General features: G+C 43.7%; 1 protein-coding gene across 4 annotated transcripts in view; it reads right to left on the bottom strand.

The window, feature by feature from the left end:
- The window catches only part of Osmr (oncostatin M receptor), a 63,166-nt gene that overhangs the window by 36,763 nt on the left and 575 nt on the right, over window positions 1-25,828 (bottom strand). For 2 of the 4 annotated variants that reach the window (XM_055601094.1, XM_055601090.1), the window contains exons 2-4: window positions 25,641-25,751; window positions 9,950-10,034; window positions 1,220-1,389 (exon numbers count right to left, since the gene is read on the bottom strand). In XM_055601094.1, the coding sequence (XP_055457069.1) occupies window positions 1,220-1,389; window positions 9,950-10,034; window positions 25,641-25,751 (366 nt within the window). Of the gene's footprint in view, window positions 1-1,219; window positions 1,390-9,949; window positions 10,035-13,340; window positions 13,382-25,640; window positions 25,752-25,828 lie in introns of those variants that run through there. The other 2 variants (XM_055601092.1, XM_055601091.1) reach the window with 2 other exon arrangements.

The raw sequence follows: 25,828 nt of genomic DNA, 5'->3' as shown, positions 1-25,828 counted from the left end.
TGTTTTGTGAAGCCAGTAGGAACTCAGATCTGAGAAAACAAGGAATGGGATCCACCTGTTCCATGGCTAACTCTCCTTGTTTTTCTTAATATGAGAACTAATGTGTATTGTCTTTTAGAGAAATACAGAACTACATTACAGTAATGTAGTTCTTTTTTTTTTATTAATCTAGTTCTTGATCTACATTAATGCTATTCTGTTTTGGTGATAAGCGTTAATGCTCCAAAATTTCTTCAGCACTTCTCCCTAAACCTTCTGTTTTTGGACAATTCTTTGTCCAATAAGAGTTTTATTGAGTGTTCCCACCAACCAATACTCATCAGAACCACAACGCTGAGGTTTCTCCATTTTAGGGAAGGTGGTTGGAAGATATGCTGATAGTGGAAAATGGACAGCTAGTTATGACAGGTCTGCAGTGCTACGGTGACATCACGTGCCCCACAGCTGCCACTGTGGGAAAATGCCCTTTGAAAAGGCAGCAAGACCTGCTCTATTCTCTAAGAAACTGAGTCAGATTTTATTTACCTTAGCCACTTGCTTCGGCTTCAGATGCGGTACTGGATATAGAGAAGGGCTAAAGATTTAAATGTTAGTGACAGGCTTAACTGCAAGGATAGGCATTCTTGATCTCTACATGCTAAGCATTTGCTACCCAAGAGAAGGGAGACCTCAGTGGGACTGATGGGTCTTCATCTCTGTCCTCTGTGTCCTTTACTCAAGTAGAATTCTAAGGTGCCTTGACAAATTGTACTTAATATTCTCATAACAATATCTAATGCCTGTGACTAATGTGCTCTTAGATAAGGCTGTGTTAGAAATAATAGACACATCCATTATATGAATGAAGATGAGTGAAAATATACCACAAATAATACAAAGCAAAAAAAAAAAAGTTGAAAGATTATCTTTCATTTGTTTTGATGCAAAGGCTCACGTAGTCCAAGTTGGCCCCGAACTTACTCTGTAGCCCAGGGTGTCTTGAGCTCCTGATCCTCTGGCCTCCATCTCTCAAGAAGGATTTAATCAGTTAATTCATTTATTAGCAAACTCACATTCCAGGGAACACAGGACACCTAGTTCCTGTCCCGTGCAGTCCATTAGAACCTTGTGTTGGCAGATACTAAGTGCGGGGACTTGCACCTCAGCCAAGTAAAGAGCCTCCTAAGAAGGCTCCCCATGAGAAAAGAATTTTTAAGATATTAAGTCAAAAAGTACTCACCACCCATATGATGTTGGACTTTTTAATTCTGCTGATCTCTATCTGAAATACCCCATTTACTTCTTGATGAGTAAGGCCTGCGGCGGTCCACTGTAAATTCACTTGCTGAAGCTTAGGCTGAAGAGAAACAGTAAGTCCCGCAGGAGTCAACTGGAAAGACTCACCCAAGACTGAAAGACCAAGAACAGGAATAAAATAATTCTCAATGGGGGCATGACTGAATAGCCACACAGCAGATAGAGACGCTGCTCAGTGTGTTCAGTAGCTTTGGAAAGCACCTTTGTGTACGCATCCGCGCATCCGATACTGAGAGCGGCTGGGAAGGATTTAGAAGTTACATCTGCAAAGGGAGAAACTAAGATGACAAGGAGAGCTTGCTGGGCAATGCACAGTGTGTTAACAAGCGGGTAAGCTGCTCCATAGAGGGGTCTTTTTTTGGGTAATCTGATCGTAATCCATAATGGAGACAAAGAAGTTTTTTTTCCCCAAAATCTCATATTCAAAAATTAAAAAAAAAAAATACTTTTTGGAAATTCAGAGGTCCACAACTTCTTGGAAGGCTAGAAAATGGAAGCATCTCATATCTAGACGTGGCTCCATGTATTTCAGTGGACTGAGCTAAAACACCTCAACAAGAATATTACCTGGACTTTCTGGATGACACACTACATTTTAGGCGCTAAATGGGAAGCAGAATGCTGTGACAAAGAGCTTAATGGGAGGGACTCAGTAAAGCCATAGACATAATTGAGATCATGAGCTTAGAGCACTGAGCGGTGGAATGCACATTCCAACACAAACAGATTTGTGCAGGCCACTGACCATCACCACTGACACTGTGCCCAGTGTCTCTCTGACGGTCTGTAAGCCCAAACTAGCACCACAGCCATAGTTGCACAGAGACGCATCAGCGGATAGCTACACTCTGCTGCGAGAGAGAGGGTGGGCCTGGACCCACTTGGGTTACTGCAGATAATGAGAATACATCATGACTCTCACTTAAGAAAGAAAAAAACACCATATAGGATTGAAAGAGACCATGTGTTGCTAATTCAGCTAGTCCAACAGTGGTACTGAGGGGGTCTGACGTAAATGGGGATGTTACAAAGGTCTTAAGAAGATAAAGAGTCACTTATAAAATCAGCTGCTTTCTGCTGACCCATATGTAAGAGACATTTGCTTCTCGGCCTCTGTTTTCCTACTTTCTTAGAAACTGGTGACCTGAAAGCCTCTCATACCACATTTGAAAACAAGGAATTGTTTAGGGAAAGAGTGGCTTGGAAGCAAAACACATACTTCGCATGAATGAAGCCCTGAGTTCAATCCCCTGCAGCCGTTCCCCTCTACAAAGGCAAAAGGAATGTCTTCTTAATAAAGATGTTAGCAATCTGCAAAAGTTGAAGGGTCTCCCAATTGCCATTGCACATGAGCTTCCCCCGCCCCACCCCTGTGGAGGAAAGCAGCAACAGTCCTGAGCACAGCTTTGTTTCCCAAGCGTGGGGGAAGCTGCTTTCCTTATCAGCATCATGTAACTGTAAAGCCATAATGCAAGGGTTGGTACTTATGGGGGACCTCCCCCTTCTCTGAGGAGAAGGAAAGGGGAGAATGGGGGTAGAGGTGAGCAAAGGGGGGGGTGCTGAGAGGAGAGGAGGGGGCTGCAATCAGCATGTAGAGTGAATAAATAAAATCTATAAAAGAAGTACCAAGAAGCAAGATAAAACAACCCCCCCAAAAGCCACAAGGTAGTTTTTATTACATATAAGGAAACCAAAGCTCTGTGAGATTAAATAAATAACTTATGAAAGCTCTGTGAAACGTAGTAGTAATCTCTCTAATATCAAAACACGTGCTCTCTTTTGTCTCACATCTGAGAAGATGGGCTCCGTTGTCTGATCCATGGTCTCATGGGAGGGAATGCCTGAGACACACGCTTCCTGTGAATGACAGAATGAGATTCTGGGTGGAGTTAAAATAAGAAAGAAGTGCTGTCGTATGACTCTTTTCCGCAGTGGAAGACTTTCCAACCAGACACAGCATTGCCCTCAGAAGGTTTCAGATACAGATTCTTCAGATGTGAGACTAATCAGAACACCCATAAAATGAAATACAGTAGCTACTTACAGATTGCCTATCCCGTGTGACTTTTTTTTTTCAAATACAGTGTGGGAAGGATAAATGTGCTTAATGTGGGCACCTCAATACCTCGACTTTGGATTTGGCATGGGTCTTCTCATATGACATGAAAATCATGAGCAACAGTAGAAAAAAAAACAAACAAATAAATCGAACTTCATCAAAATTAGAACTTGCCCATTGAAGTGTTATCAAGAAAATAAAAAGACTGCAAAATGGGAGAAATTATTTGTAAGTCATGTGTTAGATAAGTCCCCAGTATTCATACTCTGTAAATGTACATATAATATATACTGTATATAAATTATATACTATATATATGCTATATACAGAACTCTTACAAATCCACAACAGAAAAGCAACACACTGAGTTTAAAAACAGGCATAGATCAAGCAGCAGTCAACTTGCTCCTGATGATGCAGCCTTACCAGGCCACAGAGGAACAGGATCCACACAGTCCTGATGAGACTTGACAAGCTATGGGCAGATGGCAATGGTGGAAAACTCTCCCTTTCAGTGGACTAGGGGAAGGGGATGGGAATAAGAGGAAGGGAGGGTGAGACTAGAGAGAGTTGAGGGAGGAGACTTCATTTGGGATATATAATGAATACATTTTGAAAAAAATAAAAATAGGCATAGAACTTGTACATTTCCCCCAATAAAATAAACATATGGCCAAAAAGTAACATGAATAGATCCTCATTATCAGTTGTCATTAAGAAAATGGAGATGAGGCTATAACCTAGAACCCCTGCTCAGATGTAGCCCATGGCAGCTCAGTATCCGAGTGGGTTCCCTAGTAAGGGACATGAACTCTGTGGCTGTCTCTTTGATCACCTCCTCCAGAGGGGAGAGCAGCGTTGCCAGGCCACAAAGGAAGACAATGCAGCCAGTCCTCATGATACTGGATAGGCTAGGGTCAGATGGAAGGGGAGGAGGACCTCCCCTATCCATGGACTTGGAGAGGGGCAGGGAGGAGATGGGGGAGGGAGGGTGGAATTGGGAGGGAATGAGGGAAGGGGCTACAGCTGAGATACAAAGTGAATAAACTGTAATTAATAAAAAAATTAAAAAACAAAAATGCAGATGAAACCGATGACAGCATATCAAATAAGATACTACTTCACACTCTCAAGGAAGGCTTCAGTAATAATTAAAAACATGCAAAGTAACATGTACAGGCGAAGGTGTGGGGAAATTTGCAGTTCTTGTGCATTGCAAGTGAAATGTAAAATGACCCATCACTGTGGAAAACGTTTTGATAATTTTTCGGAAAGTTACAATAACATTATAGTAAGACCCAGCAATTATATTCCTAGATCTATATCCCACTCAGCCCCAAACAAAACCGGGGATTCAAGCCAACATCTGCATATCAATGCCTGGAGCAGCATCATTTACAGTCATCAGAGGGTGGAAAAAGTTCAAACATCACCAGCGGAGGCCACTCAAGATTTAAACTTGTGATTTCTAGATATAAAGGACTATTATCCTTCAGTAGTAAAAAGGAACAGAGTGGTGATCAGTGCTATAAACTGAATGGAACTCAAAAATGTTATTATAAGTAAGGAATCCAGCGTTCCATATTGTATGGTTTCATTCCTGTGGATTATCCAGAAAAGGTAAAGCCATAGAAACAGTAAGCGGTCTGGTAGTTGCCAGCATTGGAGAGAGAAGAATCAGGAAACATTGCTGTTTCCAGCAGCCAGAGGCTGTGTTTCTGGAGTTGTTAGGCTGCTGGGTTCTGGCAGTTATGAAGAACCATTTATCTCCAATAAGCCAAATGAAGACAGGAATAATCGTGCACAGCAGAGAACGCAGGTTTACTCAGTTTGTCAACATTGGAAGAGAAACAAAGAGGACCATTGAAGCTGTAAGCCTATCTTGAAATGAGGTGTAGATTTCAATAGAAGGCAAGAGGCATGCATCATCATAACTAAGCAAGGTGTGGTCCCAGTGTCATTGTCTCAGCTCCAGTCTTTCCTGCAAGGTGGTCTAACAAGTTATTAGACCTGGGAAATCTCTTCTTGGGAAATAAACCCATCCTCTGGCACACACTGAGCTTCAGCCTTTTTATTTTTTCTTCTGCACTGTGACTTGACTCCTAGGGAAATTCCAATTCCTTGGGGAATAAATAACCTGACAGATAAAGGGAGAGGAACAAATTTGGAATATCTTCACTCCCACAAAGATGGTTACAGTAATATCATGAAGCATTAAATGATGACTACCTTACTATAACCAGAAGGAAACTTAATTTTACTGTTACTCAATAGAAAGTGTCAAGATACATTATTAAAAGCAAAAAGTTGAGCTTCTAGACTCTTGTCTACTCCACTGTTCTCACCTTCTCAAGCTTAAGTCATGTGCTTTGACTTAACTTCTTCCATATTGCTATGCTTTGAGTGTCCAACCAACAGCTGTCTGATCAGACATAAGGCCCACTCAAAATGAGAAAATTCACACTTGGTACTAGAAACCTAGCCAGCTTCCAGTGCTAGTGAGGTCATGGACATTAGAAAAGAATCTATTACAGCCTCTTTGCTAGACCCGTGCAATTCTTTATTATATTTTAGATAGTACCTTTATATCCACAGATAAATGTAGCTACTACCCTGTATCTAAGAAGCCTCTTTCTACAGCAAATAGAGACCATCACACACACACACACACACACACACACACACACACACACACACACACTACATCCTGGGGAGCCCAGCCCTGATGATACATCTGTCTCACCTCTCCTGCATCTATGGTTCCAAGAACATCTCAGAAGAAGGAGTAGACTGATTGTAAGAGACAGAACACCACCAGGAAGTCTATGGTGAAACACTCTCTCCTAGAAATGACTGCATGATCAACAGTGGTAACAACGGATATATTAATATGGAAGGGGGAACTTTCATGGGATTCTCCCCCTAGGCCAAGAACTATAGGCAACTGATGATTGCTAGGAGAAGGAGAATTAGCCTTTTCCAGGGAACTAGCCTCTTTTAGGAATGAGCACTCTTATTGGTGATCAGCCCTGAAACAATACACACAAACAACAAAAATGGACTCAACACATTGTATTTATGTGTTTACATATACACACACACATGTATGTATGTGCATATGTGTGTCTATAACATAGTAATTAAAGAAAAAGAGGCTATCAGCTTGAGAGTGGAGGCATGAGAGGGGTTAAACAAAGGGAACGTGGGAGGGGTTGGAGGGAAGGTAAAGGGACAGGGGCGGGTGGTGATGCAATTCTATTTCAATTAAAAACATATTATAGATAGAGAGATAGATGATAGATAGATAGATAGATAGATAGATAGATAGATAGATAGATAGATAGATTTTTAAAAAAAGAGGAAAGAGGTAAGGCCTAGTGAAAGATAGTCATTGCCAGGGCTGCGCTTGGATAGGATCAATTACTAACCCTGGTTAATTTTGTCAGTTTGCCTATATTTAGAACCAACATGGAAACATAGCATTGAGTATGTTGGTGAGGGTGTTTTCATAAAGGTTTAACTGAGGAGGGGAAACCCACCATAAATCTGGGCAGCAATATCAATGAGGCTCTAGCTCAGACTGAATAAAAAGAACAATGCCTGCTGACCACAGTCCTGCCTCCACACCTTCCGCACTGCGGTGGACTGTGTCTCAAACAGTGAGACAAAACAAATTCTTCCTTGTCCTGCCTTTTTCAAGTATTTTGTCATAGCAACTTGAAAGCAAATGATTCACATGCTCTCTCTGTGTCTCCCTGATCCACAGCTTTTCTCACCCCTGATCATAGCAGACTGTAACTGGCTGTTTTTCTGATGTGGGTTGTGACTGAAACAAGAGTGTGACTAAGTCTGACTTTAGCTCAGGGAAATCAGGATTAACAACACAGAGTGAGTATAGAGTATAACACTCTACAGTTGATTGGCAAGTGAATGAGCCAGCTCCCTGTCTAACCTTATTTCTGGAAACTACCCGGTTGTCCCATGTTGCTTCAACAAAGGCGAAGCTCCGTAAACTAGCATATGTTATCAGCAAGTGTGGAATGACTCAGGTGCTTGAGTAACATCAGTTAGAAATAATGTGTGTGTGTGTGTGTGTGTGTGTGTGTGTGTGTGTGTGTGTGTGGCAGGAGAGAAAGAAAACCCCAAGGTGAAGCCAGAGAGATCACTGGGACCATGGAGATAAATAAAGCCAATCCCGTCGATATTTCAGAGAAGCTGGCTGAGTGGGGATGGATGACTGTTCCAAGCTTTAGACCAGAGCAGACCCGGAGCTTCTGGTTTCCAGGCCAGCCCTCATGCCTTGAAACCAGATGTGATTTAAGAGGCCATCTGGGAACTCCATCCTGGGCTTAGTCACCGGCACCCTCCCGCTTTCCCCGTAGTTCCTCTGAGCAGCCCCAACACTGCTAGAGGAAATAATATAAGGCTGATTCCCAGAATGGGATTCCATTTAACAATACTTAAAACAACGTGATTCCAAGAACTTTCATCATCGAAAGGAAACATTCACCCTTCTTAATTACTTAGATTAAAAATAGTTCCTGGAGACTGGTACAGATTCTTTTCTGTTTGTATATACACATATGTGCCCTTATGGCTTTTCCCTACATACCATGAGTTAACCTTTAGTAGAATGTATTGGAGGAGAGCAATGTGGCTCTGTGTGTAAAGGTACCTGCTGCTAAGCTTGACAATGTGAGTTCCATCCCTGAAACCCACATGGTGGAAAAAGAGAACCAACTCCCACAGTCTGCCTTCTGACCTTCACACATGTACTGTGGACACGTGTATGCATGTAAACCTACACACATGCACACACACACACACACACACACTAAATAAATTGTACAATATAATTTAAAAATTACCACATATTTACAACTGTTTCTACACATACCCCAAAGACATGTACATCAAAATGTACATCAAAATGCTAACCTCAGTTGGCTGATGTTAATATGCCCAGGGCTATTTGAAGGGTCTTACATATGTCCTATGCTTGGAAAAAGTTATGCCAGGTTATCTGAAATACAGTCTGACCTGAACCTGGTTAGCTGAGTAAGTGGTGAGCCAGCAGGTTCGAATGGAGGTTTAGTAGGCAGCAGAAATTGGAAATAGTCCCCCACAGTTCAGGTGAAAACAGACCTACCAACAAAGCCCTGTTTCATAAAGAAAGCTGGAAGAAGAAATGGAAAACTGGTTGCCAGGAAATTAGGGAAACGTGTTTGATCTAAACAATAGAAACCAAGCTGACTCAGAGACTGATCTGAGAAGCAGAAAGTTCCACCTGCAGAAGATACACCTCGGACAGTCAGTTCACATCATGCCGCTCTGCTAGGGGAGCAAGCTGTGGCAAAAGCTGTGAATGCTTGGGATGGCCCCAGGATGAAGTCTCCCTCTATGAGGCCGTCTCAGAATCAGGGGCTCTGATCTGGGCCACAAGAGTCTCCATGCTCAACCTACCTAGTCAGGACACTCAGTCTAAGTACACTCCAGTAGGCGAGGCAGACCGAGGGAGCTACACGCGCCACCGGTGAGAAAGCCTGGCCACCTCACAGCCCCAGCTTAGCGAAGAGCTTAATTAACTGATACTTAAGAAGCCATAAAAAAAATGGTGTATTCCCACTTGCCAAAACCAAACCTAGATCTAAAAAAAGATGGAACTTGAGCTATTCACAGAACAAAATCTCCTCCTTTCCCCACATATCTTTCCTTGCAGTTTTAAGAAATAAATGAGGAATTCTATGCATATCCATTGCAAATACCATTTTCACAAATCCATGCATGAAACTTGAGTGGGTCATTCTGAAAGGCAGATATCTGTAACCTTTGATAAAAAGCAAATATAACAAAGAATAAATACAGGAAGAAAAAAAAACTGTAAAGTTTTGTAAAATACAGACGAATGCAGGGAAATTTAATAAGCCAATAGAAACTCTTTAAAACCTAAGAATCTGTTTAAATAAGTTCAAAGTAATAAAGTATCCATACACATTTGATAAAGTTTCCACATAAATGTGCATTTACAAAGTTGATTTATTCCAAGCTGCCAAAACTGTCTGCTGGGAGAGCTAAGAGTCAAACATTACTTCTCTGTAAACAGATTTCAGCAGTTAAGATGGTGTTTTGCACATACCCGAGAGAGTTTCTCCTGCCTTGCACACTTCGGTTGCTTTCAGTCATATTTTATAACCCTAACAGCTCTCAGGGAGTGTGGCTAAGGGGCATCGGAACTTGTTCTAACTTAGCAGCCAGAACAAGTCTGGGCTGTTCCATCTTGTCCAGCAGGGTTTGGAAGGAAAGAGCTTGGCAATGGTCTAGATAAAACAGAGCAATCATGAAGTTCTGTGGCCTCAGGTCCACTCACAACCACACCAAGGGGCAGATCACGGAGCAGGAAAGCAGGCCTAAGGAATGGGCTAATTACACGTGCCACCAGGATGAGGGAGGCCACGCCCAAGGAAACTGTGGCTTCCAGAGATTTACCACATCTCATGTGAACCAGCTCTGAGGGAAGGGAAATTGCTTAACTTTCTCCAAAGCACCAGTTAGGTCATCTTTGTATGTTCTTTTTTTCCCATTTCCACCTCTTACCTTCACTTTGGGATGCCCTCAGGAACAGTACTGCCAAGAGAAAGGCTTGATGAAGGACCGCAGAGAGAGCCATTGGTCTGACTATCTGAAAAAAATGAATTACAAGAAAGAGATTTTTATTGAGTTTTAACTCCAGGTAGGTTTCTTGGGACAGCTGTGGTCAGTGGTGAAACTAACGTCTCCCATTCTTTCTCCTCCCCTTGTAGCCACATCTTGTGTTGTCTGCCTTTGGAGGTAGAATTTGCATTTGCCCACCCCTCAAAATGTTCCTCAGGTCATAAATGAGGTCCAGCTGACACTGCACAAGTCAGAAACCTAGGCTTCAAGGGACCTTGTGTCAGCCATGAAGACTTCCTGCTCTGGATCACTGACACTTGGCGGTAAGAGCCCAGTGATTATCCAGTTCATTTGATTCATCCAAGCAAAGCTGGTAAGGCAAAAAAAAAAAAAAAAAAAAAAAAAAAAAAAAAAAAAAAAAAAAAAAAGTTAAAAATTGAAAACTGAAACAAAACAAAAGCTGATTAGAAAAAGGACAAAACCAGTCTCAAAAGGGCTCAGTTTAAATCAATCACTTGCTGTCCTGAAGAGATGTCTCAGAGAATGGGAGTCATCGATGCCCTTGCAGAGGACCTGGGTTCCATTTCCAGTATCCACTCAGCTCCTGCAAAACCATCTGTAACTCTATCTCTGAGCATCTGACATACTGCTCTGACGTCTCTGCAGACACCAGGCACAAATATGGCACACATACATACATGCAGCCAAAATAACTACACCAACAGTAAAATAAATAATTTAAAATTTTAAATAAATGAATTAAAAAAATAATCCCAAGCCATCTCCACTCTTCCTTTTCCCTTGTGCTGACATTCAACATGGGAAAAGTTGGCATATTCCAGGAAACAGTCATGTTTATTGTTCAATATAATTTTTGTTTTGTTTGTTTGATTTTTTTTCCCCTTAAGAGAATTGCAAATAGCAAGGCAGAAGAGTTCCACTCATTCATAAGGTGCTTTGCTCAGAGAACAATCAAAGGGCAGAGAGAATAAGGCTGGATGATCTCAAAAAAACCAGTTTATTCTTAGTTAAATAGCAAGCCCATTAGTCAGGGGAAACAGTGTCCATCTTCACTTTTCTCCATAGGCGTGACCAGAGATTCAGAGAAAGCTGATTTTTGCCTTTACCCCGCTGCCCAGATTTCATCCAGAGCTAGAAATTTTGTGAGCCTGTTTATGAGCTCGCACTGCCACACTCTCTGTTTATTTTCAAATCATTATTTTACAGGTAAATTGGAACCATACCAAGACAAGAACGGGGTAAAACAAATGACTCTATCATGGTCAACAGTGCCTGCGCCGAAGCAGCGGACAGCCTTTCTCCACACTTCTCGGCAGCGCTGTTTTCTAGTCTTGGCAAACACATCATTCCATTCATAACTGATCCTGCTACAACTGCCTGTTCTGACTGAATGCCAGAACCAGAGGGAGGGCTGAGTCAAGGAGAAACTGTGTGCACAGAGCAAAGGAGGAGGCCTCATGGGAAGGGGCTGGTAGTCTGTTGAGACTGACATCACTCCTGGGTCCACTGTCTCCTCACACTCCCTCTCGGAACACAAAGGGGCCACCGTGGAAAGGAAATCTCGAATCACAAATTTGAAAACAGAAAGCTCTGGAGCTGGTATGCACATCAAATAGATTGTTTGTGACAGGGCTATTTAACATGTTTCTAAACATGTGAGTTAAAGCCATAAGCAGAGAAATACTCTGCAGAGAAACTCAGAAGTAACGGTAAGTAGAAATCGGAGATTAAAGGTCGCCAAGGAACTAGAAAACACAAGTATTCAAAAAAGACCACCACATAGGTCTCATAGGAACACTTTATGAACTCTAAAGACAGAAGTGTCCCCAGCCCCTGCCCTGTGCTCTCTCATAGCTGCTGGGCTGAGAAACCTGGGGAAGAACAACAGCAGTGCTGATTTCTTGCCATCTACCTGAGGCTCGCCATTTTTTTTTAATTCACTTTACTTCCCATCATAGCCCCCTCTCTCCTCTCCTTCAGGTCCCACCCTCCCTCTTTCTCCTATTCCCTTCCCCTGCTCCTCAGAAAATGGGAGCCCATCTGCCCTAACCCACCCCAGCACATTAAGTTGTATCAGGACTGGGCAAAACCTCCCCCCCAGTAGTCTGGCATGGCAGTCCCCCTAGGGGAAAGTGATCTAAAAGCAGGCAAGAGTCCATGTCAGACACAGTCTCTGCTCCCCTTACTAGGAAACCCACATGAAGCCGGAGCTGCCCATCTGCTACATATGTGTAGGGGGCCTACATCCAGTCCACGCATAGTCCTTGGTTGATGCTTCAGTCTCTGTGAGCCTCTCCCTGCCCCCGGGTCTAGGTTAGTTGGCTCTGTTGGTCTTCTTTTGGAGCTTCTGTTTCCTCTGAGTCCTTCTAATCTTCCTTCCCCACTCTTCCACAAGACTACCTGAGCTCTGTCCAGTGTCTGCTTATGTGTCTCAGCTTCTGCTTCCATCCACTGCTGAGGTGGAGCCTCTCAGAGGACAGCTATGCTAGACTCCTTTCTGCAAGCATAGCAGAGTATTGTTCATAGTGTCAGGGGATGGCTCTCTCCCATGGGATGGGTCTCAGGTTGGGTCAGGCCATTGGCTGGATATTTCCTCAATCTCTGCTTTACTTTTGTTCCTGCACATCTTGTAGGCAGGGTAAATTTTGGGCCAAAGTTTTTGTTGGTGCTTCCCTTCCTCTGCTATGAGTCCTGACTAGTTAAGGGGTGGCCTCTTCAGTCTCTATGACCTCTGCTATGAGGAGTCTTGGCTGAGTCACCCACATATTCTCCCAGGAGCCTACCCTGTTATAAGTCTCCAGCTTGTCACAGAGATGAATGACACTTACCACTTTATGCACACCAGACAGGTATCAATGGTGACCCAGCAGTCACTGTCCTCACGTGAGTTCAGTGGCTATAGTAATCCCCCTTTCTACTGTTTTACTGCCCTCACATTTGGTTCTCATCAACCAGCCACAGTCTGATGATACAACTGGGAAAATTCCAGGACTAATTGGTAAGTTAACATTTTTTTAACATTTATTTATTGTGTGCATGTGTGTGTGTGTGTGTGTGTGTGTGTGTGTGTGTGCATGCCTGTGCACATGCATTCTCATGCCATGGTGTACAAGTGGAGGTCAGACAGCAGCCTGTACCATGTGGACTCAAGGTCAACTTCAATCTGCTGGGCTTGGCAGCAAGAGCCCCGACCCCTGAGCTAATACATTTTACATGGCTGCTCCTTTGGTCTGTCACTACACTTGTTTTGTACCATTGCTGCCATTGCTGCTCTCTTACTGTACGATCATGTAGAGTACAGGAGAAAACGTACAGAGTGTGGCTCTGCCACTGCTTTGGGTTAGCCACTGGGAGTCTTAGAATGTGCTCTCTGCATTGTCTGCAGTCACGTCGCTGGACCACCGCCATCCACCCAAGGACCATGGGCAGCAGGACTATGAATCCCTCACTGCCGCCTGGAATCCTCCTGGCAAAAATCAATAAAGCTCTTGAAAATGGATAGACTGGGGATTGGCAGCTGCAACACCTCAGTGACTTCATGGAGCATTTCTTCAGCAACCACATCGGAAGAGCTGTCCAGTAGCCAGAGGCTCACAGCCTGTGGACAAATAGACACTACTTACCAGCAAATCCTGGGGACAGCCTTATCAATGTAAAAGAGCCTTCATCGGTTACCCTACTCTGAGGCTGTCACCCTGCTTCTTGATGGGACCGTGAGAAGGCAGAGAGCCCAGAGGATTTAAATACCAGTCAGAGGAAGATGTGGCTGAGGGGTGGGGGTGGGCAGCGAAGGAAGCCCAGGCATGAGATTGAGGGGTTGTGGAGAGCAGATGAGAAAGAGCAGGCATAAGATTTGAGTAATTCGGGCTGCCACAGTGAAGCACTGGAAAGCCCAGAGATATCCTGGGTTGATGTCCACAGAACAGAGAGCAGAGACATGCAGGGAAAAAAATGGAGAGCAAAAGTGGAAGGAGAGATGATGCTGTGGTCAACAGTCCAGGTGAACGTAGAGGACAGGGTTTGGCCTGTGGAGATGGTGAGGCATGGTGCGGTTAGAAGTTTTTAAGGGAAGAGCTGACAAGCCATGAGGTGGTGACCAAATAAAACATCAGGGCTTCTGGCTCAAGGCCTATGGATAACAGAGTCACCGTTAAGCAAGGCAGAAGACTGGGATGGATGGATTGGGAGTCTATCAAAAGCTCAGCTCCAGGTAAAATTTTAAGGCACTTATTGGACCGAAAGAGAAGATCTTAAGCAACCAGTTAAATATACAGAATTCCTGTCTAGCAGTAGAAGAGGGTCAGGTAGGTGCACATGGAACAACATGGTAGCCAAGGGAGAAATTTTCCACTGCTCAGCCTACATCATGTTTAGGAACCCAGCCTCAAATTCACCCAGCAGGCTCAGAGCTCAACGGCAAAAGCAGGGGGATGTGTCTTTCTGCACTACTGAGTCCTTTCCCCAAAACTGTTCCTTCTTGCCTCTTACATTATTGAATGGACTTGTGCCACTAGAGAAAAAAGATCTGAGGCACTATGCACCAGAGTCCCAGGACATGGCTGCCGTCCAGGAAACACCAGGGAAGAGAAGAAAACAGATACTAGTTATCTCCCACTCTTTCTTTGCTTTCAACTTATTTTAATGAAAACACCAATTAATTCCTTTTCAGGTCTTTTTTTTTTTTTCCTTCTGTCACCAAACATCACCCAGTTCACTACCTTTGGCATACATGGGGTTGGGGAACCAGAAAGAACTGCTACTCGTTTTGTAATTTATGCTCCACCCCTCTATTTTCTCCTGCCTCTCCATTTCTTTCCTCATCTCGAGGCTCCATTCTGTGTATTTCTCTGTGAAGATCTTGCTTGCTTCACTGTGTTCGTTGAATGTCATGCATGCTCTTTATATCTTATCTGCAAAGTTTGGTTATCACTGCAGGTCCTCTGGGTATCCTTCCGCCTGGATGCTTCATTAGAGTAAGAGGCACAGCGAGAGAATGTAGTCAGCCTTCCCTTACCAGAATTTCTTGTTTGCTCATGATGAAAATATTTATTCCTGGGAAGCTTCTCTACCACAGGCAATCCTCATGAAATGCAGCAGCGGCAACAGTCATTTGCTTCCCCAAACCTGGGTGTGTTGCCAAATTCTTAAAAACTGGCTGGGTGACAGGGGGCTATCATACGCAAATGCCTTTTTAAAGAAGAAAGTTGTTTGTGATGGGATCATGTCTCTCTGTGCAAGTTCTTTTCAGAACTGAACAGTCTCCGGGGGAGGTTATATGGTAGACCACATGTCTCAACAAATTTCTAAAAATTGAAATCATAGCAAGAATCATTTCCTCATTTCAATGAGGAAAAACTGGAAATCGGCAAGAGCTTGCACTGCAGTGCAGAGTGGCATGCGTTTGGGAACAGTTCTTCATCACCTCTTTTTTCAGGGGTACTGCCGTTAAGTATTGGAGAGACCCTACGAAGTGTTCCCATTGTTTCTCTATAAAACTGACGATCCACAATTTGCCTCTGTTTCCCTTCTGCTCAGGCCCCACCACCAGGACGAGTGCCCCCTGAAGGTTCCAGCATCTCTTCCCCATCCCCACTTAGCATCTTTCCAGTGGATAACATCTGTCCACCAGGTTCATGAAGCAAATCCTGACATAAGGAGTTGAATTAGCTCCTGTGCGACTGACTTTAGTTGAAAACAACTTCAGTTAAACATTTCTCGGATGTGTGACCTGTCTTCAATTAAAGTTTAGTCTCTGTGTGGTAGGTGAAGAAAAGAAAAAAAGAAATGAAAAACCCAAATCCAAGGAATATTCTTGATCAAAAGAGACACGGAAATTCAGAATATGCTAACAGTGGTGTGGAAGTGGTTTGTGAAGAGCCGCACTGCTCCTATAAATGATACTGGAACAATGACATCGGGGAAAGGATGTCTAACATGCACTGGACTGTGAGAGGGGCCTGAGAGGGCCAAGCACAACTCTAGCAGTCAGTTGCTGCATGACCAAGTGGTAGCTATTTACCTTGCCTCTTCTGCAAATGGGAACAAAAGATCCTATATCAGTGTGAATACAGGAGGATTAATTGGGATGAAGAGAGACCTCACATAGTAAATCCAGTGAGGTGTATTATTGCTGTTGCCTTAGTCCTTCCAGCAAAACACATTCCAGACGGATAAAAATACAAAATGCAAAACCTGACTACATACACATTTTTAAGATTAAACATATGGCAAAGAGTTACCTTTTCCCAATACAAAAAAATCAGATTAAGCAAACAGCTCTAGAAAAACATGAGTACGTAATTCAGGAAAAGAAGAAGGTGCACATACTAAAAAAAGAAAGAGAAATTAAGAAAGATTACTACGAGTTAATAAAAATCAGCGTAAAAGGGTTATGTGGTGCACAACTGCTATCCAGCTCTTGGGAGGCCGAGGCAGTAGGATCACTGTAAGTGTGAGGCCGGCTTGATCTACATAACGAGTTCCATGACAGCCAGGGCTATGCAGTGAGACCTCATCTCAGAACAGCTACAACAAACAAACCAAAGCCGTAATTGTACATGTGAATGTCTGTGCAACGTCAAATTGTTGGAAATAAAAAAGCTCTCAACACCACCAATACCACTCGCCAGTAAGAGTCCATAAAATAAACATCACCAGTCACTAGGAACCAAAGATGGCAACCCTACAGAAATGTGTTAGACTGTATCTACTAAGTTTTAGTGTGTGTTTTATTTGACTCAGAACTAATTACAGTTCTATTGTTGGGATTTTCCCCTCCAGATAATACAAATATATCAAATGCCCATTCAAAGGAACCAAAATTTTAATTATTATGCATTCCCACAAAGAGAAAGTACACAGTGTTTGAGGAGAATAAAGCAGACATATGTGTTGACATGAGGAGTGTTTTTGAAGTACGTGGTGGAAACTGGAGTTTCAGAATAGGGTTTTCAGGGGAGCATCTCTGCAGAAAAAGCAGGGCTCCTGTGCCACAGAGCTGCTCAGAGGTCCTTCCTACAGGACCTGACAAGTGGACACCATGATTGACAGCATCCTCATAGTCCAGTGATGAAGCTAAGCCTCTCCCCTGAGATGGACTCGTCTGATAAGCAACTTCAACAGGTTTCCCCTGTTCTAGCCAAAGCTTTCTGGGAAGTACACTATGATGGGAAGCACTCCTCCACACTTTTCTGTTTGCTATCTACACGGATGTCAGGGGAGCATTGGTCTGACAGCTCCTGTCACCGCCCTCTTCATTCTGCTCTGTCACTCATAAGTGCCTCTGTACACCCTTTTTGTCTTTTGGCTTTCTAACCAAACAATTCAAACTCTCCTGGAAGGAAAGACCCATCTACCCACACTTAGCAATGTAGGGCTTGGATGGAAGGAAGAAGGTGGGGAGATGAAGAAAATTACAAACATTTTTTTCTAATTACATGGTCCTGTAACATAAAGCATTCTTTAAAGTGTATGTATTTCTGTGCCTTCATGCTGCCACATGCATGTATTCATACTTGCAAATGCAGTTGGAATTCTATTATTTTTTACATTTGTACCATGCACTCCAGGAGAACCAACTCGCTAGAATTGTTTTCTGATTCTATTCTAACCCATGGCAAATGAGCAGATCTGAAACAGGTTAACAGTTTTTAGGACTCAAGTAAGCCTAGGAAAGTGTCATTTGTTAGGTTTAAAACCTATGGGCTCCTGGACCCTCAGTGCAGATACTAAAATAATACATTCCAATTGCAATAAGTAACCAGCATCCTGACTGGAAAAACATATTGCCATCCTTCTGACGAATAAATGATAAATGTATATATGAGGTTAAATTAATCCAAACAGTTTTATTTTAGTTCTTTAACGTGTGTGTTTGTGTGTGTGTGTGTGTGTCTGTGTCTTGTGTGTGTGTGCATGTGTGCGCATGTTTTTATGACCACATATGTGACTGTTGGAGGCCAGTGGGCGACCTTAGATGATGTTGCTTAGGATCTGTCTACCTTTTTGTTTTGAGACAGGGTCTCTGATTAGAACCAGATGATTTAGGTGCTAGATGATTTAGGCTAGGATAGCTGGCCAGTGAGTCCCAGGGAGCTGCCTGATTCTACTTCCCCAGTACTAGAGCTAGAAGCCTTTGCCAAGGAGTCTAGGCTTTTTTCTTTGTTTTATATCACGCAGGGATTGAAGATGAAACCCAGGCACTCATTCTCTCTTAGCAAGCATGTTATTCACTGAGCTATGTCATCAGCACCTACCATGTAATGTTCAAAAAAAAAAAAAAACACTTATACATCACTTCAATTACCCATATTACAAACAGGAAGTACAATTACTTGCAATGTAATTTTAGATGGCATTGAAAGATTGTATGCTCGAAAGTATGGCCTGACCTAAGCTGATATCTTGTTAGAAATCATGAAGCCATGTGATTACTTGTTAGGAGTGAAAAACCCAGGCCACAATTTAGACTTAGTAGAAAAATATGCAAATTAACCATATCCTCAAGGGACTGAACAGCATGCGGATATTTGAAGTGCAGCAGTACGTCCACCACTCATTATCCGTGCTTCCTAGAATACTGTCAATAAACGAAGGCGAGGCTGGTGAGTCCCACTATCAGCAAGGCAAGGAAACAACCCAAAGAAGGACATCCAGGGAAATGGGACCGGGTCACAGGTAGTGTGGATTGAGGTTAATTTCTGCCTGGTACCATGTTAAGTGCCTTTTTAACCTTGTAGCAGAGGCTGAATTTTCCAAAGCCCTGTGAAGGTGTCTACTATTCCCAGAGGCACATGAGGATGTGCAGGGTAAAACAGGTCGACGGGAACTTATTCTGCGACACAGCTAACCTGCTACAAGGTCAGTACTTGAAATCAGGTGAGTCGCTCACGAAAGGCCAACCCCTTCCGGTATGCCATTGCCCCCTTTGTGCTTGGTGCTCATATAAAATCTGACAGCGAGGGAAGCACCATTGTTGATAGCTACAGACTCAGTTACAAATTCTGAGAGAACTTTATTAAAGCAGACAAGTTAGAAACTTTGCAAGAAAAATTAAAAATGTGGGAGAAGCATTTTTAAAATTTGTTTTGATAAAAAAGCATAAATACATATATCTAAAAACATACTATTGCAGTTCCAGTACCTAACATCATGGCATTGACAAGAAAGAGGTCCAAAGATCAATGAAAGGAACACAGGCCAGAAACAGGCCTGTTATGGAGAGGAGCTGATTTTATGATGAAGACCAAATTTCATCTTCGGTGATGGTACATGCTTGTAATTCCAGCACTCAGGAGAGCAAGAGAGTTGTGGGTTCAAGGCTAGTCTAGGTTACATAGTGAGCCCTGGTTTTATATACTCCTTCCCAAAAAGCATAAACTGAGTTTCAAATTATAAACCATTAAATGGATGAGATCAATCATTTAAAAATTTAAGAAAAAAACTAACTTGCATCCTTACCTTCACTTTATTTTTTCAGAAATATGTTGTCTGATGTTATGATGTTAAAACCAAAATAGTAACAAGTATTAGCAGAAATAAGACAATTTAAGTTTTAAATCACCGAATTTTTCTAAAATTAGGCAAAGCCCAGAAATGATGAAATCTGCTAATGACAGAACTACTTAACATTTCTGTGCAACAAAGAATAGTAAGCATGTGAGTAAGGAGACAGGTAGGGCATTTAGACAGTGGAATGCCCGCCAGTCACAAAAATGCAGAGATGACTAATGGCTGCCACAATTGGTTCTTTTTTTTTTTTAATTTTTTTCTTCACAATTTATTCGTTATATATCCTGATTGAAGCCTCCTTCCTCAACTCCCCCAATCCCAACTTCCCTCTGTCTTCCCCTCCTCCCCTTGCCCTTAGTCCACTGAAAGGGGGCGTTATCTACTATTGCCATCTGCCTATTGCTTGGTTAAGTTTCAGCATTACTGCTTGGATCCTCTTCCTCTGTAGTCTGGCAAGGCTGCATCATCAGGGCTGAGTGATCAGAGAGTAGTCAGCTCAGTTCAGGATAGAGGGAGCCCCTGCTCCCCTCACTCAGAGATCCACATGGTGACTGAGCTGCCAATCAGCCCCATCTGAGCAGGGGGTCTAGGTCCTCTCCATGCATGGTGTTCTGTTGATGCATCAGTCTCTGTAGGCCCCCCTGGGCTCAGAACTTTTAGTTTTGTTGGTCTCCTTGTGGGGCTCCTGTCCCCTCCATGTACCTCTATTCCCACCCCTCTCTTGCTCCATAGGACTCCTTGCGCTCTGCCTAAAGTTTGGCCCTGAGTCTCAGCATCTGCTTCCATCCCCTGTTGGTGAATCCTTTCAGAGGACCCTCTATGGTAGACTCCCATCCTGTTTCCTCTCTTCCACCACTTCTGGTGTCTATCCTGTTTGCCATTCTGAATGAGATTTAAGCATCTTCCCTAAGGCTTTCTTTATTGAATTGAATAGGTCTGTAGCTGACTGTTCTATATTATATGGCTAATATCCACTTAATAGTGAATGTATAATAAAAACTGCATGGTACTGGCATAGAAACAGACTGGTGGATCAATGAAATCAAATAGAAGATCCAGAAATAAACCCACACACCTATGAACACCTGATTTTTGACAAAGAAGCCAAAACCGTACAATGAAAAAAAGATAGCAACTTCAACATATGGTGCTGGAAGTCCACAGGTAGAAAATGCAAATAGACCCATATCTATCACCTTGCACAACCTTAAAGTCCAAGCAGATCAAGATCTCAACATAAAACCAGACACACTAAATTTGTTGGAAGAAAAAGTAGGGAAGACCAATGGTTTTTTTTTTTTAATATTATACTGTGAGACAGTCACAGAGACACAAATAGTGTGTGATTCCATTCACATGAAGAGCCTTCATCAGTCCACTTTAAAAGACAGAGAGTAGCTCAGCTGATGTAGAGAATGGGAGAGAGAAACTGGTGATTACTGTACAGCTCTGCAAAGTGGAGGGAGAGCCAGAGCCATGGGCTGAAGAGCTGTGAGCACTGAGCTTTATAAGTAGAGTGGTTAGGATGGTAACTCCTGTGATATGCATCTCATTCCACGATTTAAAAAAGAGAGAGAGAAAGTCGTAGATGTGATTGCCTTATCTGTTGCACACAGAGTATCCTGATGCGAGACAGCACAGAGCCTCTACCATGCTTAAAAATTAGAAAACCCTGAGCCAGAGACATAGGACCCATGTGGTAGAAGGAGGGCAAAGTCTTCCTTTGACCTTCACCTGCCCACTGTAGCATAAACAACCCCTCACAAGTCAATACATAAATGTAACAAAAAATTAAATAAGAGAAAACAAGTCTATATAAGAATGATCCAAGGCATGAACTAGCTATTAGAGAACACAAATGATTCATAAATATCTAGAGATGTTAAATTGCAGTAGTAATTAGTGAAGTGCAAATTAAATGCTATACTGTATCTCATCCACTTACAAGTGTGAAAATATATGTATATACAAATATATGTATGTATTTGTATTAGTTGTGGTGAGGAGTGTCAGAATTTCATATGTTGACTTGAATGCTTGTCTATGGAGCAGTGGTGTGTGATAAGCCCTCTGCTCCCGGGACAGCTCTTCTGGGATTCTACTCCACAGCTACCCACATTTAAGTGCAAAGACCAATACATTATCTTCCCTGAGGCACTGCTGCTAATTCTAAGTAGTTTCTCAAAGCACAACAGCCATCGATAAGGGGAAGAGCAAACAGGGAGCCCTTGACAGAAGATCTATCTACAAGTATGGAACAAGTTGTCCACCTTGTATTGTAAAGAAGGAAATTCAAATAACAAACATAATTTTAAAACTTGTTTGTAAGTGAGAGACACAGAAAAAAGATCTGAGTTAGCAGCAGCAGTTGTCTGTGGTGTTATTTAATCTACATTCGACTGAAATCACAAAAAGGGAGGGAAAAGGATAAGAAACAATTAGACCTAGATAATGAGGTTTTTTTTTTTTTACAAATTTAATAATAACTGTAAATTTAGAGATCCGAGAAGTTCAGCAAGCCCTAAATTGAATAGAATAAATCTAAATAAAACTCTTGTCAGCAAATGTAAAAAAGAAAATTTTAGCAACCATAGAAAGTAGACTCCTTACAATGCATTTTAACAAAAAATTTAAAGGTCAAGGTAAAAATTACAGTTAGCTGATCACTAGAAACTATCCAGGCAAGAAAAGAGTGGTGGAAACAGTTTTGAACACTAGTCCTGAGTTAGAGCCCAGCACAAAATAGGGAGGGAGGAAGGAAACAGAGATAGGAGAGAGGAAGTAGGGGTGTGTTAGCAAAATTGTAACTGCTGCTGATCCCAAGTGTTGACAGTCCTGGATAACTACGGCATTCTACCATTGTCTCTCAGACAACTAACTAGTAACAAAATGACAGTGGAGGGGTGAGGGCTTGGCAGTGAAGAGCATTTGCTGCTCTTTCAGAAGACCGGATTTCAGCCCAGCAACCACGCCTGGCTTACAGTCACCTATAATCTCAGCTCCAGGGGGTCCAATTCCCTCTTTTAGCCTCCAAAGGCACCTGAACACACATTCCGTACACACACACACACACACACACACACACACACACACACACACTCACTCACTCACACATGCATACATACACATGCACACACAGAGAGAAACACATACAGAGAGAGATGTATAAATAAAATAAAATAAACCTTTGAAGAAACTTGCATGTATATGCGTGTTCTTCAAATCTTTACAAATGAAAGCATCTGATGGTGATATTCATCATATGTTATGATCGTCATGTCATGTTGGAGTAGCCAGCGGCTAAATGGTAAACTCATGATAGTTAATCAGCACTGCCAACCTGACTGAACTCAGAACCGCTTAGAAGATGCTTCTCTGGGTGTGTCTGGTACAGGAGGAAGCACCTGATGAGAGATGACTCATCCTTCGTGTGGGTAATACTGTCCCAAGGGCTGGTATCCCATACGGAATGAAAACGGCGGTGGGCTGGGGAGAGTTAGTGGAGCACCAGCACCATCTCTCTCTCTCTCTCCCCTCCCTCCTAATTGCCAACACAATGTGCCCAGCTGCCTCACCACGGTGAGCTACACCCTCTCAAACCACGAGCCAAAAGCAACCTTTCTTTCCTTAAGTTGCTTCTTGTTCAGTGTTTGTCACCAGGAAGAGAAAAATAATGCACCACACACACCGCGTGTTGACGCTTGACGGGTGGCAGCTGATGCTGTAAGACCGAGTTTCCTTGCATCCGCTTCCCCGTTAGAAGAACAGCAGTCGGTTGTTGGTCCTGTCACTTCAAAGTGACACAAGTCAAATGGAGTGTGAAGTAACTAAAACCTGGGGAAGTGGGAGGATACAATGTGGATGGAGGAAGACCGTGGGAAGCCAGGATCAGCCACGGGGAAATAAACCCTCAGCTGGGGAAAAGGGAGGTTGCTTCAGGGAGGGCTTTCCCTAGAAAGATTCTGATAGGCTGTGCATTCTATTTCTCACTTCACACGGTGCGCTGTTTGTTTTGCTCTCCCTCACACCTCCCCCCCCCCTTGCAATTCATGTCCTCTCTAAGAAAGGTTTCCTGTCCGGTGGGAGAATGCACAGTGTGATTTCCTTTCAGAGTCAGCAAACACTCAGCCCAGCTCACACAGGGAAAGCACAAACCTCCCTCTTGTCAAAGGCCATATGAACAGCCACTCTTTCAGAACCACAGCACTATTTGTAGTGGTCATTTTTAAACTCTATTTTATTTGGGGTTCCTTAAAGCCTTTCCCTCCTGGTCCCCTACCATACCTAAGTAGGAGGGAGAAGGTTAATGGGGAGAGGAGGTGCAGACCCATTTACTTCTCCCAGCTGTTGAGGGTCAATGGGTTCTTTTAGGGCTATACCAGTCTCTGTCAACAGCAACTCAGCCAGCGGTCTCCTCCAAATACATGTATACATAACGTAACTGAGTTTACAGAGAAACCAAAACTTCCATTACAACTGTTTCGGGTTGGGTTCTTTTCTCTGACAAAGGGGTCTGAAACATCAACACCCATGGACTTCCTGTCCACTGGGGAAGGTGACAATGGGGTAGGTGTAGGGAGTGGAGGGATGGGCAGACTCTGAGAGAAGGAAAACTGTCCACGGTGAGTGTTCTTCGTGCGGCTCAAGTGTCATTCTGGACACTCAGCACCAGCCCCGTTCTCTCACAGCCGCCTTTTGAGGAAAGAACTTAAGACAAGAGACAGATCCGGCATCAAGGCGCAGCCCCAAAGAGGCCGGTGGTGGCGTAGACCTAGCTGCGCAGCTGAGCTCCCCATCGCGGGAGTATGGCTCACTGTACCCAGGCAGCCCCAGGAGAAGCTGGATGCAGGTGTGGTTGGAAGATGCCGAGGATGATTCTCACACGCAGGTCAGCTGGGAAACTCCTGTGACTCACCCCAGGCAAAAGAGAGCAGTAGAGAGACAGGGTAGGATCATGTACCCCAGCCCAACTCCAAAACAAACAACCCTAGCATTGGAAGTATAGCGGAGAGGCTGTGAGACTCAGAGGTGAAATCTCAACTCTGTCGCCTGTTTGACCATCATCCAGTCACTTTACCTCTCCCGACATTTATTTTCCTCATTGATAAAAATGAAGCACACAGTTCCTGGTCAGAAGTAATAGGAACCATTATTATTATGTAAACAAGAAAACTGAAAGTAAGACAGAAAAAGTAACCTGACCCGGGTTCCAAGTCTGTTTGCATCAGGGTTAGGACCAATGACTGGCCTTGCTGCTCCCCCTCCCGCCCCCCCCCCCGCCCCCAGTAGTGGTGCCTTTGGCCTGCACCTCGTTTTCACTTTTCAATTCTATTTTCTCCGCCTACATCATGACCAGGTGTCCAGAGCTGGAAACAGCTTGATCTCAAAGCGCTTTCACAAAATGTTGCAGGCAGCTTGTGGCATCTAGACTGTGTCTGAAAGCTATCTTTATGCCTCTGCCTACTCACCAGCCAGACAGGGCAGGTGGAAGCTCCTATGGACAAGTGGGTGGACAAGGGGCCGCACAAGAACCGTGAAAGGAAGTCTCTGTATTCACCCTCTGATTTCTCCTCCGTGCTGCTAGCTCTCTATTCTTGGATGCACCCACCCTTATAGCGGGGAGTCCAAGCAACTTGAGAAGTACCACCTGCTCTCTCTACCTGTGCAGAAGCCCGCATGTCTCAGGCTAGTGCTCTCCTCTGAGTGGAGGGGGAAGCACCTCCTCCCAAAGAAAAGGCAGGGCTGGGTGGGAGTTAAGGATTGGAAAGCAAGAGGATAGGGGCAGCCATCAACTCCCACGGAGTACTGGGAGAGAATAAACAAAGTGGTCCAAAGGGAATCCCAACTCAGCAAACATCTCCCCAACCACTGGAGAGAGGTCAGAGGATGGTGAGCCGCAAAGCAGGCCTGGGCTTGCTTGTGCCCCAGACGTGCGCTCTGAGAGCATCTGGTCTTTCAGAGTTACCCACCGGACAGGCGATACTTTTTTTGAGAGTTAAAACCAAAGGAGGACAGAGCAGGAGCCGCGCGGAGCTGCAGCCAGGAGGAAGCAGAAGGCAGCGAGGCTCGGGCAGCGCGGGCGCGCGGTCGGTCCCGTACTCACCCGCCTGGCGACCTGCTCTGGAGCTCGGCCGGTCTTCGGCCTCGCAGGGCCGCGGGTGAGGACGTCTGTCCCGGCGTGTGGAGGCGGCTCCGCGCCCCGGCTATGAATCAGCTGCGGGGCAAATGTCCAGGGGCGGGAGTTACGGGAAGGCGCCAAGGGAGGGCCGAGGGGCCAGCGCTGTTGCAATT

This window comes from Psammomys obesus, unplaced genomic scaffold (genome assembly GCF_907164565.1).
Source record: "Psammomys obesus unplaced genomic scaffold, mPsaObe1.curated_primary_1811, whole genome shotgun sequence".
Taxonomy (NCBI): Eukaryota; Metazoa; Chordata; class Mammalia; order Rodentia; family Muridae; genus Psammomys; species Psammomys obesus.
This window is presented reverse-complemented; position numbering and strand designations above follow the sequence as displayed.